The sequence below is a fragment of the Podarcis gaigeae genome (assembly GCF_964106915.1).
Source record: "Podarcis gaigeae genome assembly, chromosome: 12".
NCBI classification, from domain to species: Eukaryota; Metazoa; Chordata; class Lepidosauria; order Squamata; family Lacertidae; genus Podarcis; species Podarcis gaigeae.
In genome coordinates, this window is record NC_139688.1 from 37551469 (window position 1) to 37570449 (window position 18981).

The 18981-nt window shown below is 41.3% G+C and overlaps 1 protein-coding gene across 1 annotated transcript in view; it reads right to left on the minus strand.

Moving 5' to 3' along the window:
• JAZF1 (JAZF zinc finger 1) overlaps positions 1-18981 on the minus strand; it is a 134045-nt gene that overhangs the window by 13904 nt on the left and 101160 nt on the right. Inside the window, exon 3 of the mRNA XM_083706095.1 lies at positions 7374-7570. Coding sequence (XP_083562221.1) covers positions 7374-7570 — 197 coding nt within the window. The remainder of the gene's footprint in view (positions 1-7373; positions 7571-18981) is intronic.

Below are 18981 nucleotides of genomic sequence, written 5' to 3' on the forward strand. Positions count from 1 at the left end.
AAAATCCCAGAATCACAGGAGGCTGACACAGAGCCAGGCTCCGCACACATGTTGTCCATCAGAGCTTTAATATATTAACAGAATTAGGTGAGATCCATCAATGGCATTACAATAACAACAAAATCTAACAAATGGATTATGTCAGAAAAACAACAAAAGGATGACCAACCATGTCTATTTTAACTCTGCACTATTCTGCCCCCTGCCCCCGCTGCTCTCTAACCATTAAAAGTATTTAATTTATTTGAAGTCCACACAAAGAGAGAGGCTTAGAATTCATTCACTTTGAAGCATGGAAGGAAATGTGAAGAACATTTATCATGCATGTTTCACACCTTCTGTCCAGCTCAAATCCAATTACAGTGGTACCTTGGTTTACAAACTTAATCCGTTCCGGAAGTCTGTTCTTAAACCAAAGCGTTCTTAAACAAGGCGTTCACAAACCAAAACATCTACTTCCGGGTTTGCAGCATTCTTAATCCAAGTTGTCCATAAACTAAGCTGTTCTTAAACCAAGGTACCACTGTATGGGGAGAGAAAGGGGTTTTGAAGCCCCTTCCCATATTACTCTTCAAGAAGCATTCACCAGTCATTTGTGTATGTGCAAATGCAGTCTGGCCAGAGGAGCTGATCCCTTTTTAATCTCCCCATCAGCACAGCTTATGGATCTATTTAGTGGTGGTGGTTAGGGCTGGGTGATATAGTGATATCTTGTGATATTGGCAGTGCTTTTTCCCCCTTAAAAAATGTTTAGGGGTACTTTCATTTTGACTCAAGAAAACCACCATTTTATAGTTCAAATCCGGAAAAACAAATACAGTAAATGGACAAAAGTACAAAGATTCACAAAATGTTTAGGGGTATGCGTCCCCCTGCGTCCCCCAGAAAAACAACAACACTGGATATTGGTTTCATAATTTTTGACACGTGTGTGCTATGCAAAAATCGAAATGTGGGGGAAACCATGAGGCCAGATAATGCTTCTCTCGATTCCTGCAACCCCTGTTAACCTTCGTGCCCCCAGCCACTACCCAAAGCTGTGGGACCAGGCCCGAGGGCAGTCAGTCCCACATAAAGTGAAACATGGATTGTGGAAATAAGACAGAGCACCTTCCAGAAATTTAGAGTCCTTGAACTGTGATAAGTCCTCTTCGGAAGGGAGTTGTTGCCATGGGTGTTATGGGTATATGGGTATTTTAATGACCTGAACAGAGTGAAAGATTATGAGTCATGAGTGTGTGTACAAACTTAAGAGTGCCTAGTTTTTGTTTGGGTTGCTATTTTGTTAATGTTGTCAGTATTGTTTTACAGATTATCAGTGCTGTCTTGATTTGCTTATCACATAATATGACTTTTGCTTTGGAATGTTTAGTATTTTTTTTAACTGTTGCTTTGCTAAAAGTCATTTAAAGATTTCAACTGTTTCACTGATGATTTGTTAATTATTTCATAGGTTTTATGTTGTAATGTTGATGCTTTATTATGTTCTAGCATGTTATTGTTATTGTTATTCATGTTATTGTTATTTCTTGTTTGCAAGCCACTTTAGGATTCAGGTGAATGAAAAGCAGCATAGAAATATACCGTAATAAATAATATTAATCCTGCTTTCTGGGTAAAGCTCTCTCTCTCTCTCTCTCTCTCTCTCTCTCTCTCTCTTTCTCTCTCTCTCTCTGTCTGTAGAAACAGATTATAATATATTTTTGAGTCTCTGCGTATGGTAATAAGATGGATCCTCAAAGTTCCTAGTTTTAACAAGCATTAAAGAAAAACAACTTAATAAATCCAAATACTAAACTACCTGCCTTAGTTTTAGTGGACTTGCTTTCTGGGATAAATCCAGATTAAGTTAGCTGTACTTAAGTCCCACTGAAATGAAGGTGACATAAGTTAAATCTTATATTTTACAGTGGTGTATTTGTTCTCAAATGCCTTGGAACTCCAGCAACTTGGAACCCAGGAAGCAAGTGTTCTGGTTTGCGAACTTCTTCGGAAGCCAAATGTGCTCCATTTTGAGTGCCACACTTCTGTTTTGAGTGTTATGCTGAGGTTTTTGCTATTTATTTTGCATTATTGTTTTGTGGCTCTTTTTGTTTTGTTTTTGTGACTGTGTGGACCCCAGTTCAGCTACTGATTGATTGATTGATTGTGTGACTGCAGTACAGTGTTTATTGCTTTGATTTTATGGATCAATGGTCTTGTTAGATAGTGAAATTCATGTTAAATCGCTGTTTTTGGGGTTGTTTTTAAAAGTCTGGAACGGATTAATCCATTTTGCATTACTTTCTATGGGAAAGCGTGACTTGGTTTTGGAACACTTTGGTTTTGGAACGGACTTCTGGAACAGATTAAGTCTGAGAACTAAGGTACCACTGTATATTGATTTCAATAGGGCCCAAGTTCAACTAACTTAGGCTGGATTCAAGTGCCGCTACATGTATATTTTAAATTATAACATTTTAGGTGATGTGTCTGTATTTTCTACATGAGCCAGGGAAGAGCACAACAGAGGTCCCTAGTCTATAAGGAATGTTCTGTGGTTTACCTTTGAAACGAGAGGTTATGGTGCCTGCATGTTACACATACACTGACTAACCACATGCTTATTTTCAAAAGAATTCCTTTTGACTCATATAGGCAATCAGTTTTAATTTGCTTAGGGTAGCCAAATAATAGGCAAGCAGCTGCTTCTACCAGTGCAATTAAGAGTACGGACATGCAAAACATTTTCTCCCCCAAATCCAAACACCACTTTGTTAATTCACACTTTGCTATTTGGCACACTCCATAACTCACCTGTAAAAAAGTGGCAGCCAGCCCAGCCGTATGCGAAGATTAAATAAAAGAACTATTTAATGAAGTTTCATATTACTACTCTCTTATTACTGGTACAAATTGTTCTGTAGGAGAGCACCTAATTTAGTGAGCTAGCCCAAATTAAAAATAAACTCCGCTTTTTCAAGAAAATTAACATAGGGAGCTCATTTTTTAGATATATAAAAAACAGTACATGTCCAATAAGGCACTGCACTAACAAAGCCCTGAGCATTATGGCTCCGGCTGAGTGGAAGGACATATGTTTATGCTTATTTTAAGAACTTTATTTATGACACAAATGATTGGGAATAGTTTGCACGGTAAAATAAATAATAATTTTGCAGCAAGAGAATGGAAACGCTGGCCTTATTTATTTTACTCTTCTAGCCCACCCGGTTCTTGAAGGTCAAGTCACAGATAGGGTTTTTCTGCGGTAGGTAAGCCACCATGCTTCCAAGATGAGAAACTGAGGCTGAAATATAGCAACTTAGCCAAAGCTAAATGTCTTCACAACACACCCATCACAAGATTCAGGTGCATGTATTGCCTGTTCTGCACACATTGTAAGCCAGAGACCAAAGCCCCCCCCCCCTTAAATATTGTGGCACGGAAAACCAGACCGAAAGGAGGTGGACCAAAAGCGCTTCTAAAGGACATTTAGGAAAGATATAGATGCTTTGACGGTGACAAGTGTCAAAGAGTTTGTTCCATAAATGCAAATGTCCCTTTCCTGGGCGAGCTACTCAAGTAGGAATACAACACCAGCCACTTTTAGGCGCAGCTAATTTTCTGGATCCATTTCAATCTGTTTTCAGACCTGGTTTTGGCCTTGACAGATGCCCTCTATTAAGAGAAAGACAGTGTGCGTGTGACCCTACTAATACTCCTGAGTCAGCTTTTGATACCATCATAAACACGGTAGGTTGCTGGGTTGGAAATAGGGGGTCTAGCTTTTTCTCTCTTATCAGGAAGGCTCAGGGGTGCCAACTTGGAATAAAATATTGGGCAGGGGGACAGGTGAGTCCAGCCCCACATAACTGGTCACAAGATGCAGTGCACACACACTGTCAGGGACCATGCTGTGGAGGATCCTGAATCTTCACAGGAGCAGTGGGACAGTATAGATCTGGAACAGCGGTATGCAGAGGGACATAGTCCAGAAGACAAAAGCTGAGAAGAACCAGGTAGTGAACAGCTAGGAGAAGGAGGACTGGGAGAGAGAGCGAGCTAACAGACTCTCTCTCACTGAAAAGCATACATCCGCCCAGCCTAAGGTCAGACCTCTGCTCTGGTCAGACCTCACCAGGAGTACTGTGTCCAGTTCTGGGCACCACAGTTCAAGAAGGACACTGACAAACTGGAACGTGTCCAGAGGAGGGCAACCAAAATGGTCAAAGGCCTGGAAACGATGCCTTATGAGGAACGCCTAAGGGAGCTGGGCATGTTTAGCCTGGAGAAGAGGAGGTTAAGGGGTGATATGATAGCCATGTTCAAATATATAAAAGGATGTCACATAGAGGAGGGAGAAAGGTTGTTTTCTGCTGCTCCAGAGAAGCGGACACGGAGCAATGGATCCAAACTACAAGAAAGAAGATTCCACCTAAACATTAGGAAGAACTTCCTGACAGTAAGAGCTGTTCGACAGTGGAATTTGCTGCCAAGGAGTGTGGTAGAGTCTCCTTCTTTGGAGGTCTTTAAGCAGAGGCTTGACAACCATATGTCAGGAGTGCTCTGATGGTGTTTCCTGCTTGGCAGGGGGTTGGACTCGATGGCCCTTGTGGTCTCTTCCAACTCTATGATTCTATGACCACAAGCTGATAAGGTGGCAGCACAGAAAGCAAAGTGGGTGCGAGATCATGTTGCAAGATGCAGAAGTGACGTGGATGACAAGGGGGGAAGTGGGTGGAATCCTTAACTGGGAGCACCTTTGTCCAAGGAATGGCTGCTTTGTTCTCTTGCTGTGCTCATTAAAATCTCTAAATGGTAAGAGACTGTTTTCGCTTTGTTCTGCTTATCTACTGCCAAAAAGGGGGAGGAAACTAGTCCTTGAAGCCTGGCACCATTTGAATGGCAATGCCCATCAACTGGGGGAGCAGCCCCTTCCAATATTTTATTGGGGGGCAGCAAAGGGACCTCAGCCCCAAGGATTTGGCTTCTATGGGGGGGCTGATTGAAGAGGAGATGTGGGGGTCTACTGTTTGCCCCCATGGCATTTATGCTGGTGTTCCACAGGGCTCCATCATGTTCTCCATGGTTCTTAATATGCTTATGGAATCACTGAGTGAAACTATCTGGGAATTTAGCAGGAGAGTCCTAAAAGAAGGTCTGAGATCAGCAGTGGACTGGACGAGGATCAATAAACTGAAGCCCAATCCTGATAAAACTGAGGTATCATTGAAGGGTGGTTCATCTGCTCAGGGAGGTGAGTGTTTAAGCTGTTCAGGATTCAGCTGCACTCCCAATGAAGGATCTGGTTCACACTATTGCTGGAATCTCAAGTGGCATCAGCTGCATGGAGCACCATTCCAGTTAGACAGATGTAATGCACTGTACATGTGGCTGCCTTTAAAGGCTGCTCACAAACTGCAAAATATAGCTATTAGGCTGGACAAATACCTTTTTCTTTTTTTGCCAAGCTTTTAAATACTGTTTTAAGGCTTTTTTTTTAAAAAAAAACCTATTTACCTCCTGTGTTGTTTTGTTGCTGTTTTAAGGCTGTAGTGTTATTATTCCTTACGCAGTTTTCAATATTGTAAGCTGCCCTGGAATTTTTTTAATTAAATGACGGGATGCTAATTTAAAAAATAAATGTGATCTAGCCAGTGAAAGTACCAATGTATGTGTCCATATTATGGCATCATATAGGTGTTCTCAAAGGGACATGGTATAGTCACAGCAGCCAAGCCATTTAACACTTTGTAAGTCAGAACCAGCGCTGCAGGGGTCTGCACAGTTTAAAGTAAAAAAAAAAAGGGAGCAATTGCCGAAATTTGACTCCCCATCTCCTTTTCAAGTTTAATGATTGATGAGTTGTTTGAGATATGTCTAGCCAAACATGCTATTCTGTTTCTGCTATCAGGGTGGGCCCCTGTCATTTACACCTGCCACACAAGTAGGTAAGGTGACTTGGAAAGCAAAGATATATGCACATTGTAAAACTGAATAAGGGTGGCCAAAAGCCATTTTTTTAAAGAACAAAAAGTACAATGAGAGGTTTTTAAAATAAAGAGTTGGAAAGCACAGATGATCTGCACACGCTGAGAAACAGAATAAATGGGGGAAAGGCGGCCAAGAGCCATTTTTAAAAATCAAAAAAGCAGAAGGAGAGGTTTTTAAACAAAACATTGAAAAGCATTTTGTGGGAAAAGGAGAGTCACTGAGAACATAGAAAGTAGCATTAAAGTATTGGTTCACGATTTACGAGTGGACCACAAACTCATACCAGGCCGATATTAGTTACCTAGTTTTACTGAATATAATTCATTAAAAAAAAAATCTATTGGAAGTATGAAAGGTCCAGGGATTATGGGTTTCAAATAAATCCATACAACTCAGAAAGTGGTTTAATTAAACAAAAAATATGGGGTCATTATTTCTCAGCCATACTCAGTAGCTTCTTTCATTTAAAAATGAGTTATATGCAAAGATTCTTAAGAACGTCAGAAAGATGTTTAATATAAAACCATATTAATATTATGGAAATCAATTTGGAAACACTATTGTTTTAAACACACACAAATACTTAACATCCAAAGATTTAAAATGTAGGACCCAACAAACTTTTACAAGCACCGTATAAAGCTCATGTTTCAATTCCAGAGAATCTATCTTTTTGTGCGGCAGCACCTATACTTTGGAACATTAGCCAGGTGCCCTCACAATGCACACTTCTTTTTATTTCAGCAAGGCATAAAATTTATATATATATAAGTTGCACTGATTTTACAGGAACGCAAATTTTCTATAAGGACAACAGGAACATCACTTTTTCATCTCTTCCCAAGTTTAGTATGAGATTCCCCTTTTTTCAGATTCTACACAACCCATTTTGCTCCGTTTCCCTTACTTCACATTGCCCCGCAATTAGCAAAATGACAATACAGTGGTACCTCGGGTTAATAACTTAGTTCGTTCTGGAGGTCCGTTCTTAACCTGAAATTGTTCTTAAACTGAGGTACCACTTTAGCTAATGGGACCTCCCACTGCTGCTGTGCTGCTGGAGCACAATTTCTGTTCTCATCCTGAAGCAAAGTTCTTAAACCAAGGTACTATTTCTGGGTTAGCAGAGTCTGTAACCTGAAGCGTCTGTAACCCGAGGTATCACTGTAGATAAATTAGGTACAAAAACCAAACAGAAGCCCTGTCACACCTGTTGGGAACCTCATTTTGGTTCGTGTAACAGAATCTGACCGTAACACACATGATATTTATTTCCCGGTAGAAAATAGTATGCACAGAAATCACAACATGCCCTTCTTTATGGCTGCATGCCAAACTACTCAATCTTTCAAGGGTACACTGCAATCGCTCAATGCTACGAAACCAACGCCTCTTACCTGTGGGTGTGCTGCTACGAAACGATGAGGAGGGGGTAATGGGTGGCGTGACTGGCGGGGTAAGGCTCCCACTGCTGTGGCGTGGAGGAGTAGATACGTTTCCCCGGGACACCGAACTTGATAGAGTCAGGGAGAGTTTAGGCTGGATTTTCTTCTTCAGGGATTCCTGCTCTCGCCGTGCTGCATCAGTCATAAACCTGCAACAATGGCGATGCCAATGGGTAAGAGGAAAATCATTGTGAAACAGGAGCGCTGAACAAACATTCAGTACAAACACTTGATGCTACTTCTCAAGTTATGTTTCTGAAGTTGTGGCTTCCACAAGTTGCCAGGACTTGAACTGAGATTTCGACTAAAGATCAGGAGGAGCTTTCTGACAGTAATCGCTGTTGGATCGTGGAATGGTCTCCCCTTGGAGGTTGTAGACTCTCCTTCCTTGGAGGTTGTAAAGCTTAAGTTGGATGGTCATCTGTCATGGATGCCTTAGCTGAGGTTCCTGCATTGCAAGGAGTTGTTGACCCTTGAGGTCCCTTCCAACTCTATGATTCTATATCACTTGCAGTTTTTGATTCATGGCGTATGTACTCCAATCATTTAAAACAACCATTGAGATTCTATGATCTAAGTGCAGCCCAGGCTATGGGGTCTCACACAGATACAGGTGGGTGGCAGTTTTTAGCATGTTATACATGTGACATTTTCAAAGTTAATTAAAGGGGGTTTGGCCCACCTAAAAAAAGCAGCACTGCATCAGACAGGGTGCTGAACTAGAAGATAAATGCATTTTACAAAAGGGCTTATAAACTGTCAACTGGACACTCTTTTCTAAAAAAAATGAGAATTGACATACAAAGATTCCCTTCACATTCCACCACCGCTATTCTCCTGCTTTGTGACCCACTATTAGACACCTGCTCCCTGAGCCATTGTGACATAATGATGATGTCAACTCCTGTGTTCTGTTAGTTCTACAGTTCTACTCCCATTGCTGTCTCAGCTGTATCCCTGGTGAGAGTTAAACATGTTCCAGTTGCAGGGAAGTGAAGGGAGATGGATAAAGAAAACTACCAGCAGGACTCAGAGAAGAGAAGGGAACTGGATATACCCTGGGGGGCCACATAACTGTCTGTGAAATGCAAACCATTCAAGCCATACTATTTTAAATACAAGCATGCTGTTTTAAGTTGCTTGTGGATTGCCCTGGTTATATTAAGGGGATTTGTCTTACAGTAAAGCTGCACTTACTAAAGAGGAAAGTAAAAAATGGGCATTACCGATACATTACTTCTCCACTTAAGTTTCTGATGGTACTGAGGTAGCTCCTCATCACAATATATATATATATATATATATATATATATATATATATATATATATGGACACACACACACACACAGTCAGTCATACCTCAAGTTGAATGCGCTTCGGGTTGAGCGTGTTCAAGTTGCGCTCTACAGCAACCCGGAAGTAACAGTGCGTTACTTCCCGGTTTTGCCGCTCGCGCATGAGCAGATGCTCAAAATGACGTCGCGCGCATACGTGGTAGTGGCAAAACACGACCCACACACGCGCAGAGGCGCTGTCATGTCTTGCGTTCCATTCGGGATGTGAACGGGGCTCCGGAACGGATCCCATTCGCATCCTGAGGTACCACTGTGTGTGTGTGTGTGTGTGTGTGTGTGTGTGTATGTATGTATACACACACACACACACACACTGGTTCTGATGTTCTGTGAAGGAGGGCATCACGCAAGAAGCCAAGAATGACAGTGGAGAAGGTGGGACTTTGAAGGATGAGGAATGGATCCCTATATATCAGGGCTCGGGAGCCTCAAGTGCAGGGGCCTGAGGAGTCCCATCGCTCAGCCCAAACACTGAAGTCCTCCTCCAAGGGTCTTCTGGAGGTTCCCTCACTGTGAGAAGTGAGGTTACAGGGAACCAGGCAGAGGGCCTTCTCGATAGTGGTGCCCTCCCTGTGGAATGCCCTACCTTCAGATGTCAAGGAGGTAAACAACTATCTGACTTTTAGAAGACACCTGAAAGCATCCCTGTATAGGGAAGTTTTTAATGTTTGACATTTTACTATATTTTTATATGTACTGTAAGCCACCCAGAGTGGCTGGGGAAATCCAGGCAGATGGGCGGGGCATTATTATTATTATTATTAGTCAAGGCCTCTTGGGACTCTCTTGGCCATACCCTCTCTCCACAGGCCACACCTCTCACCAGCCCTACTGCATACCCTCCTTCAGGGTTTTTTGACTGGTTGGGATATGTTATTGAACTGATAATGCCTCTTGGTTGCCTGGATAGAAGATAGAAAGGAGTGTGTGTAGACACTAACCTCTTGTACAGAGGCAACATTTGCACCATTGCTTTCCCCATTTTGCCTCTTGCCCCACCTACCACCACAAGCATGTGGTCCTCAGAAGCTTGCCCAGATGGGAATGCGGGTCTTGGGCTGAATAAGGTTCCCCACCCTTGCTATATTTCATGGCAAGGTCAGAGGCCCGGCTTTTCTCTGTCTCAAGCAGCATCTCATAGCTTCACTTTCTCCCACAAGACACCATTGTTTCCATTTGACTGCTATGGGGAAACATGAATCTTCTCGTTTTCCATAGTGCTATAATAATGCACCAACAGATTGTGATCACTACACTCATTTGCTATCAAGTTTTTCAACAACCAAAGCGGACCTCAAGAATTCCTTTCTGAATGACCTTTTCTCTACAGGATACGTTACAGGACAATTTAATGTGTAACAGTGCAGCGTCCCAAAGTATGGGCAGCCATTAAGTAACTAGGCGAAACTAAATGTTCTAGACGCAAAACATAATTTTTTCAAAAAATAATGCTGATAGATTACACAAACTAGATAATGTAACCATCAAGCCATCCATTAAAGCCAAAAGTTAATCAATTGCCAGGAAAACAAATTACTCCAGATATTAAGGAGCCAGCCATTCTTTTGTGCTCTGTTTTCCTCCTGCAGTTACCTCTCCAGATGAAGCTTTTTCCAAGTGGGGATAACCCTTTCAAGCATGTCCTCTTACAATGCTAACTACCTTCTGTCTACCTTTTAGCAGTTAATTACCAAACTTGTCATTAATTACTGACAACAACCCATTTCATATGGACCGCTGCATCAACTAGAAGAAATGTCTTCTACTCTGGCTGCTGCAGGGAGGGGTTGGTGGTGCAGTTATTAGCTTGCCCAGACTAATTTTTCAAAAGGCTGAATAAAAATGGTGCAATAAACCACTGAGTACAGTTTAATGTAGCAATTATCATCCCAGAATTCACCTTCACAGCAGTTAACAGCTAGCTTGTTAGGGCATTCATCAGCCTCGCTTTTGCTTTGGATCATTAATTAACAAACCAGTTGTCACTTGCTGCTAACAATACATACTTGATGTGTTACTGCTTAATAATAGGAAATAGCTTTATGGACGCTTATATTTCATTCCACATTCTCTTTGTAACATGGTTCAGATGCCTTATTGTATTGTACAGTAATAATAATAGTAAAAATCTTTAAAAGATGTACTGCACATTATTGGGCTGGACAGAGCAATATCTCTTTAATTAAATGCATTTATGCTGTATTTAAAACATATTTTGAAGCACGTCATTAATTGCTTAATTTATTCCAGACTGCACTGCTCCTATTCAGTGACATGAAAGAAGCTTAAGAGTGCAAAGCTCATGAGGAAAAAGATTCAGGGGCAATCCAGTCTTTCCTCCACTAGGCCTACAAGGCTTTATAGAGCACTAGGGCGATGGCAGCTGGTGCTGTGATCAGGACCACATTAGGCCTCATGCCATCACAAAAGCCTCACCCACACCCAGAAAGCGCCACATGTTTGGCTGGCAAAATGGGAAGCTCTGTTCTAGGAGAGTGACGCAGGCATCACTCTGCAGGCAGCAGAGGTTGACAGAGCTCACAAGAGAGACACTTCCATCCAGCCCAGCAGAGCAACCCCCAGCTCAGCAGAGTTGGATTTCTCTGCCAAACTTTAAAAAATAAAATAAAATAAATACATAAAAGTTTAATTTAATTGAGAAGAAATTTCAAAATCGAAGAGTGGAAACTGTTGGAAGGGCAGAACCTTGTCTTAGCAAGTGGAATATCTGGGCGGAATCCTTTTTTTTTAAAAAAAAATACATTTTTATTAAAGTTTTGCATAAACAGATATACATCAAAACGAAAAATACACAAAAGGTCATAACAATATGGATACATAGGCTAACATTTAAAAAAGAATAAAGTAAAATGAAGTCGTCAAAAAGGAGAAAAAAGAAAAAAGAGAAAAAAAGGAAGGAAAAAAAACAAAACAAAAAAACCACAATGTTTGGGGCTCAACCGAGCCCTAGACTCCCTTCCACCCTTTTGGTAAGTATCAAGAATCCTTTCAAGAACAAGAAAAGTTATGCTGACCCCTCAAGATGTGTGAGATGTGTGAGATAGAGGCTGAAAGGAGCAGGCTGGTGGGTCAACTTGAGAGCCTGACTCAGCACAGAGCAGGAAACTGAAGAAGAATAGATGTCTGAAGTCTGCTTAGGCAGGACAAAGACTACACAATCCCAGGGTTTAACGAAATACCCAGGAAATTCTATCTCTGGTGACATGAAGAGTACTTCCTCAAAGCAGAAAATAACCTAGTAAGCCACTTTGAAAACGGAAGGCTGCCACAATATACTGCTGCTGCTTGTGATTCCCACAACACATATCAATAAAAAATTACACTAGCAGCCTGACACTATGCTCATTTACTCAGAAGTAAATTCTACTTTATTCGGTGGGCTCTGCTTTCAAGTAAGTGTTCTTAGGACTGCACCATGAGTCTTTGTTCCCACTACAGGAACATAACAGGAAGTTTGTTGCTAATCCAAACGTAGGGTTGTATCCATTCCAGTGTTAGTCTCACTCACAGTAAACCCACTGAAATAGATGAGCATGACCAACAGGCCCAGCTTAGCAGGAGATGAACCTACAGAATTCATGTTTTGGCATGTTATGAGATGAAGTCTAAACTGCATTTTTTCAAAATGGCCTCTGTTAGTCATACTGAGATGGCATGCACAAGTCCTGCATATCTGTATATCCTTATGTTGTAGGTGTACCCCAAAGTCATGACTGGTACAAGCAGATTATCAAAGCTACTTCATTTTGGTGTTCATTTTCAAAGCAAATCATACACTGTGCTAAGATGGTAAGTTTGCAGCACTGTAAAACCGATCACTATTAACGTACAATTTTTTTTAAAAAACCGCAGGCATTTTATGAGATATTAAATTTACCTGGCACAGAAGGAGTCATAAATATATGTAGATTGAACCAGGAGATATAAATATATCAAGAGGATATACAGGAAATCCAATTAACCAAAATGCATACTATTTTTCAAGACATTGCCTAATTTCTTTCACGTTGTCAGTCTTCACACTCTGCGTGTCAGCTTCATAATTCATCTGCCACTCAGCAAATTATTTTTAACCATAAGCTTCTTAGATAAGATGCCTGTCATTCTTCTAAAAAAAGCAGTAGCAGAGCATTTTCGAATACAGAATTGCTTGGCTTTGATTTCTTCTAGATTTAAAACAATGATTTGACATTAAGGCCACATTTATACCATACATTTAACACACCATGATACCACTCTAAACAGTCATGGCTTCCCCCAAAGAATTCTGAAAACTATAGTTTGTTAAGGGTTCTGAGAACAGTTCGGAGACCCCCCGTTTACACATTACGTATGAAATGAATACCACACACAAAAGCATCAGTTCTGTGCTTAGTGTTACAAGCAAAATGATCAGTCTTCTTAATAACATGGTACTTCCAAAGGAGAAAAACACTGATTAATCTCACACACCAATGGGAAACTCATTTCTCAAATCATGGGTCCTTATGCTATACATACCCTTCAAGTGTCCCGGTTTTCTAGGGACAGTCCCAGAGTTATGAAAGCCATCCCGGCTTCTGATTTGATCCCGGAATGTCCCTATTTTCCTTGCCAGTGCTGCTGCTGCCAATCTTGAGTAGCAGCCGGCACTTGTCCCAAGAAGCGGCAAGGGAGCATCCCATTGCCTATCCATGGTTGCTCCATGGCCATTGCTACCAACTTCTTCCTTGGGTAGCTCATAGTGGCCGCAGGACAGCAGGTGAGGCTGCCACTGCTGAGGCCCAGCCCCATGTAATGGACAGGCTCTGGCGGTCAGACAAAGAGCAGGGCTGCCCTGGATGGAAAGACAAAATAAAAAAATTCCTTCCAGTAGCACCTTAAAGACCAACTAAGTTAGTTCTAGGTATGAGCTTTCGTGTGCATGCACACTTCTTCAGATAAACTGAAATAGAAGTCACCAGACCCTTCTATATAGTGAGAAGGTGGGGAGAGGTATTACTCAGAAGGGTGGTGGGAATGGGTGATTGGCAGATAGCTGTGATGAGCCTGTTGACGACTCTTAACGACTGCAATAGGTCTTACAGGAAAAAGCAAGGGGTGAAAAGGTGAAAAATGGCTTTGTCATGTATAATGAGATAAGAATCCAATGTCTTTGTTCAGACCAGGTCTCTCCACAGCGGACTTTGCTACCAAACTCTGCCAATTTGTCCTTACCCACAACAACTTCAAATTCGGTGATGACCTGTTCCTTCAGATCAGCGGCACAGCAATGGGCACCCGCATGGCCCCACAGTATGCCAACATCTTCATGGCAGATTTAGAACAACGTTTCCTAAACTCCTACCCACTCAAACCTCTCTTGTACCTGCGATACATTGACGATATTTTTATCATCTGGACACATGGTCAACAAACCCTGGACACCTTCCACCAGAAATTCAATGATTTTCACCCCACAATCAACCTAACAATGAATCAATCTATGCAAGAAATACATTTTTTGGACACTACTATAAAAATACAGGATGGGTGCATAGACACCACCTTATACCGTAAACAACTGACCGACAAACATATCTACATGCCTCTAGCTACCATCCCAAACATACCAAACAGTCCATTGTATATAGCCAGGCACTACGTTACAGCCGCATCTGTTCCAATTCTACAGACAGAGACTCTCACTTAAGAGATCTACAGCAAACCTTTTTAGAACTAAAATACCCAGCAGATGAAGTTAGACAACAGATCAACAGAGCCAGACTGATACCCAGAGAGAACTTGCTGCAAGACAGACCCAAAAAAGAAAATAACAGGACACCTCTAGTCATCACATACAGCTCCCAAGTTAAAACAGTACAACGCATCATCAGAGATCTACAACCTCTCCTGGACAATGACAGTTCTCTTTCTCAAGCTCTGGGAGGAAGACCTTTCATTGCCTACAGACAGCCACCCAATCTTAAACAACTCCTAACCCACAATAATACTACAACCAGACTCAACACGGACACTGGCACCAGAGCCTGCAATAAACCCAGATGCCAACTTTGCTGCCACATACACCCGGACAACACCATTACTGGCCCCAACAACATCACACATACCATCTCGGGACTATTTAATTGCTCATCGTCTAACATTGTGTATGCCATCAAATGCCAACAGTGTCCTTCAGCTCTCTATATTGGACAAACAGGCCAAACCTTACACCAAAGAATAAACGGACATAAATCGGACATCAGGAATGACAAGACAGAGAAACCAGTAGGAGAACACTTCAATCTCCCAGGACATTCTATACAAGATCTCAAAGTAGCTGTTCTATTACAAAGGAATTTCAGAAATAGACTGGAAAGAGAAGCTGCTGAATTGCAATTTATTACCAAACTTAAAACCATGGAGAGACCTGGTCTGAACAAAGACATTGGATTCTTATCTCATTATACATGACAAAGCCATTTTTCACCTTTTCACCCCTTGCTTTTTCCTGTAAGACCTATTGCAGTCGTTAAGAGTCGTCAACAGGCTCATCACAGCTATCTGCCAATCACCCATTCCCACCACCCTTCTGAGTAATACCCCTCCCCACCTTCTCACTATATAGAAGGGTCTGGAAACTTCTGTTTCACTGTATCTGAAGAAGTGTGCATGCACACGAAAGCTCATACCTAGAACTAACTTAGTTGGTCTTTAAGGTGCTACTGGAAGGAATTTTTTTATTTTGTTTTGACTATGGCAGACCAACACGGCTACCTATCTGTAACTGGATGGAAAGAAAGGGGGAGTGGAGTGGAATGCAATGAGCCTTGATTTGTTTAAAAAAACCATTTGTGCAGTCGCATCTAATCTTGCCCCTATTCTAACTATTTATTGGTGTGTGGTTTTTTTGTGTGCAAATCTACCAATGAATAAAATAAAATGAAATGAAATCAGGATTAAGAGGTTTTCTCAGGAAAGTGGCAGGTGTATGTGCTGTGTTGCATGAGTGTAGCATTGGTGGCACTTGCCCTTCATATGATAGGAGACGCTCGGAGGTGGGTGGTCAAAATGGGGGGGGGGGTTGAGAAGGGTCAGTTGGAGTGAGTGAGAAATGTTCCTATTTTCATGAGGAACGTTGGAGGGTATACATTATACATGCATGGAATGGAGGTATCAGCAGGCTTTGTTGCTGTTTAGTCATTTAGTAGTGTCCGACTCTTTGTGACCCCATGGACCAGAGCACACCAGGCACTCTTGTCTTCCACTGCCTCCCGCAGTTTGGTCAAACTCATGCTGGTAGCTTCGAGAACACTGTCCAACCATCTCCTCCTCTGTCGTCCCCTTCTCCTTGTGCCCTCCATCTTTCCCAACATCAGGGTCTTTTCCAGGGAGTCTTCTCTTCTCATGAGGTGGCCAAAGTATTGGAGCCTCAGCTTCACGATCTGTCCTTCCAGTGAGCACTCAGGGCTGATTTCCTTAAGAATGGATAGGTTTGATCTTCTTGCAGTCCATGGGACTCTCAAGAGTCTCAGCAGGCTTAGGGAACCAAAAAGTCTGCAAGTAGTACAAAAAACCCCACACCTCACCATGGTGTGTGTGTGGGGGGCAACTAAAGAACGAAACCCACCAAATGGGGCAAAGAACAGGCAGCATGCTCAGTTTCCACATAATGTTGACTGTTGGTGGTGGGGCTGGAAAATGCATTTCCCCCGACATTTCACAATACAGTCATACCTTAGAAGTCAAACAGAATACATTCCAGAATTCGTTCCAGAGGTCCGTTCTTAACCTGAAACTGTTCTTAACCTGAAGCACCACTTTAGCTAATGGGGCCTCCTGCTGCCGCCGCACCACCGGAGCACGATTTCTGTTCTCATCCTGAAGCAAAGTTCTTAACCTGAAGCACTATTTCTGGGTTAGCGGAGTCTGTAACCTGAAGCGTATGTAACCTGAGGTACCACTGTATAAGGCTTTTAAAAAATGAGTATTACAAGAGCAATCTGTCCTGCTAGCGTCATAACCATGGATCAAATAAATTGAGGTATGTTTGTGAGAGAACACTTCAGTTCCTATGGTTTCATGCCCAACCCCTTCTATGGACTTGCTGTCTTACTTTGGACAATTCTTTCCCAAGCGCAACTCTCCCAAGCACAACTGCTCAACGGTAAAAACTGGATAATTTACAAGCTAGTGCAACAAAGTTCTTTTAAATGTAAACATAATACAGATAAAATGATAAATAGGAGACACAGCAAAAGGTGAAAACATAGTTGGGGCATGTATCTTTGAAGAAATCAATTAATCCTATTGCTTCCCACTTCCTCTGGAATTACTGGAAGACCTGTAACAATCTGCTGTGATAGGAAAGGACTGCCATTTGAAGAAGAATACCCTCTGTCTGAGTCAGACCGCAGGAAGTTTCCTGAGTGTTGCTTGATCTGCTTCATCCTCACTATCGTGTAAATCGGGGGCTGTTGTTCTTAAATTTATTTCAAGTGAAAAAAAGGTCAGGAAATGGGAGTGTAAAATACACTGTGCTGTACAACCGTACCATAATACATAGTGATACAAGGGAAAAATATGCAGCGCAATTTAGGAAGGCCTTCTTGTAAGTGGGGAAAAATGCATAAATTGCCATTTTAATTAATTTCCTTATGTAAAGCACAGCTGCAGTAAAGTTGGCAAATATAAGTCACCTTTACAGTTTGCGTTTCTCAAATGAAATCATGCTTTTTAACTGGGTCTTAATGTGTGCGAAGCTATGTTTTATTTACTCACTATTACAATATCAGCATTTTTATACTTTCTGCTTGCTTGTGCAAACAAACTTTATTAATACATATATCTGAATGCTCTAATCTCAGTTACAATGTACCAGTTTGAGTTTCAACAATTAACTGGCCTTTTTTTGTGGACCCCCGCTGCTATGTGAACTAGCTGTAGGCTATTAAAATAATGAGTCCGGACTGAGTCATCTGATCTCATGCTTGGTGCAAAGCCTGAGGAAAAGGACTTTGCCCACAATTCCTAGTCTGTTTACCAGACTAAGCCCAGACTGTTGGGAGCTTTGTCCAAGAACTCCCTTCCCCCTTCCATGCATAACATGGTATAACAGAGCCCTCTGGAGGTCAGTATTATTGCTTTGCTCATTCAAAACTATTTTGCCCTCCAAACAATATAGAATAGTCTCTTCAAAGTCTATTATGGCAACAAAGGCTAAAATAGCACACACCCTTGTGAAATAGCACAACCCCTCCACCCTTGTAGGATTTTTTTTATCAATAAAAACAACTATGTTTTGGGTGCATCTATATTTTTGATGCAGAGAAAATATGCCATTCTGGAAAAAAGTACAAACTGATCTTGTTATGTTGTCAGCAAGTGTAAGGTAGGTCACAGCCAAGCCAGAAAATGTTGGATCAGAATAAGGAAATGCTTTGTTCTATTAAAAGAAATATTGCAGAACTTACAAAACATTCAAGAAAGAAAACGTTTTCTTACAACTGCATAAATAAGTTTTTGAGTGTCATTTATTTAAAAAGTGACCTTGTGCTTTGATATAACAAACACAAGCCCTTTGATTTCCTGCCCACAGTCTCACTAATATGTCACAGGGCCTTAACTTGTAATGGAAGAATAAACAATTTAGATTGTGATATTCATCCTTCTGTCAGATATATGATATCAAACGTATTTGTAAATTCGCATTTCAAAATATATTGTGACATATTTTACTATAAAGATTTCCCTCTATCATTCATTGATGGTAGTGATCTAGCAATGAAAACGTGCAAATCCTCTAAATTCTTATAGAGCAAAAGCATTTTAAATTGACAAGTTTCCAGTAAATGTCTCCATATATGTAGGCCAATGTATTTTACACAGACCTACTTGTGATAAATCTATTGTGCACCAGGTCTAGAGTGTCACCGTTTCCCTGAAAGCATTATCTAAAACTGCCCAACTCTTTCCAGATCCCTTCTAAAAAACTGTCACAGCAAAGCTCTAAGATTCCTACATATGAACAGAACTCTGCTTAATAAAGAACTTGGCTTCAAGCAGGATGAACAGAATTAAAATGAAGTGAAACCATATAAAATATTTTAATACAGTTGGAGTATATCAAATCTTTACAAAAATCATCAGAAATTAGAAACAATGGATGCATAGCTTTGGAGCATAGCTATAACACTGTGATGACAGAGAGAGAGAGAAACAGA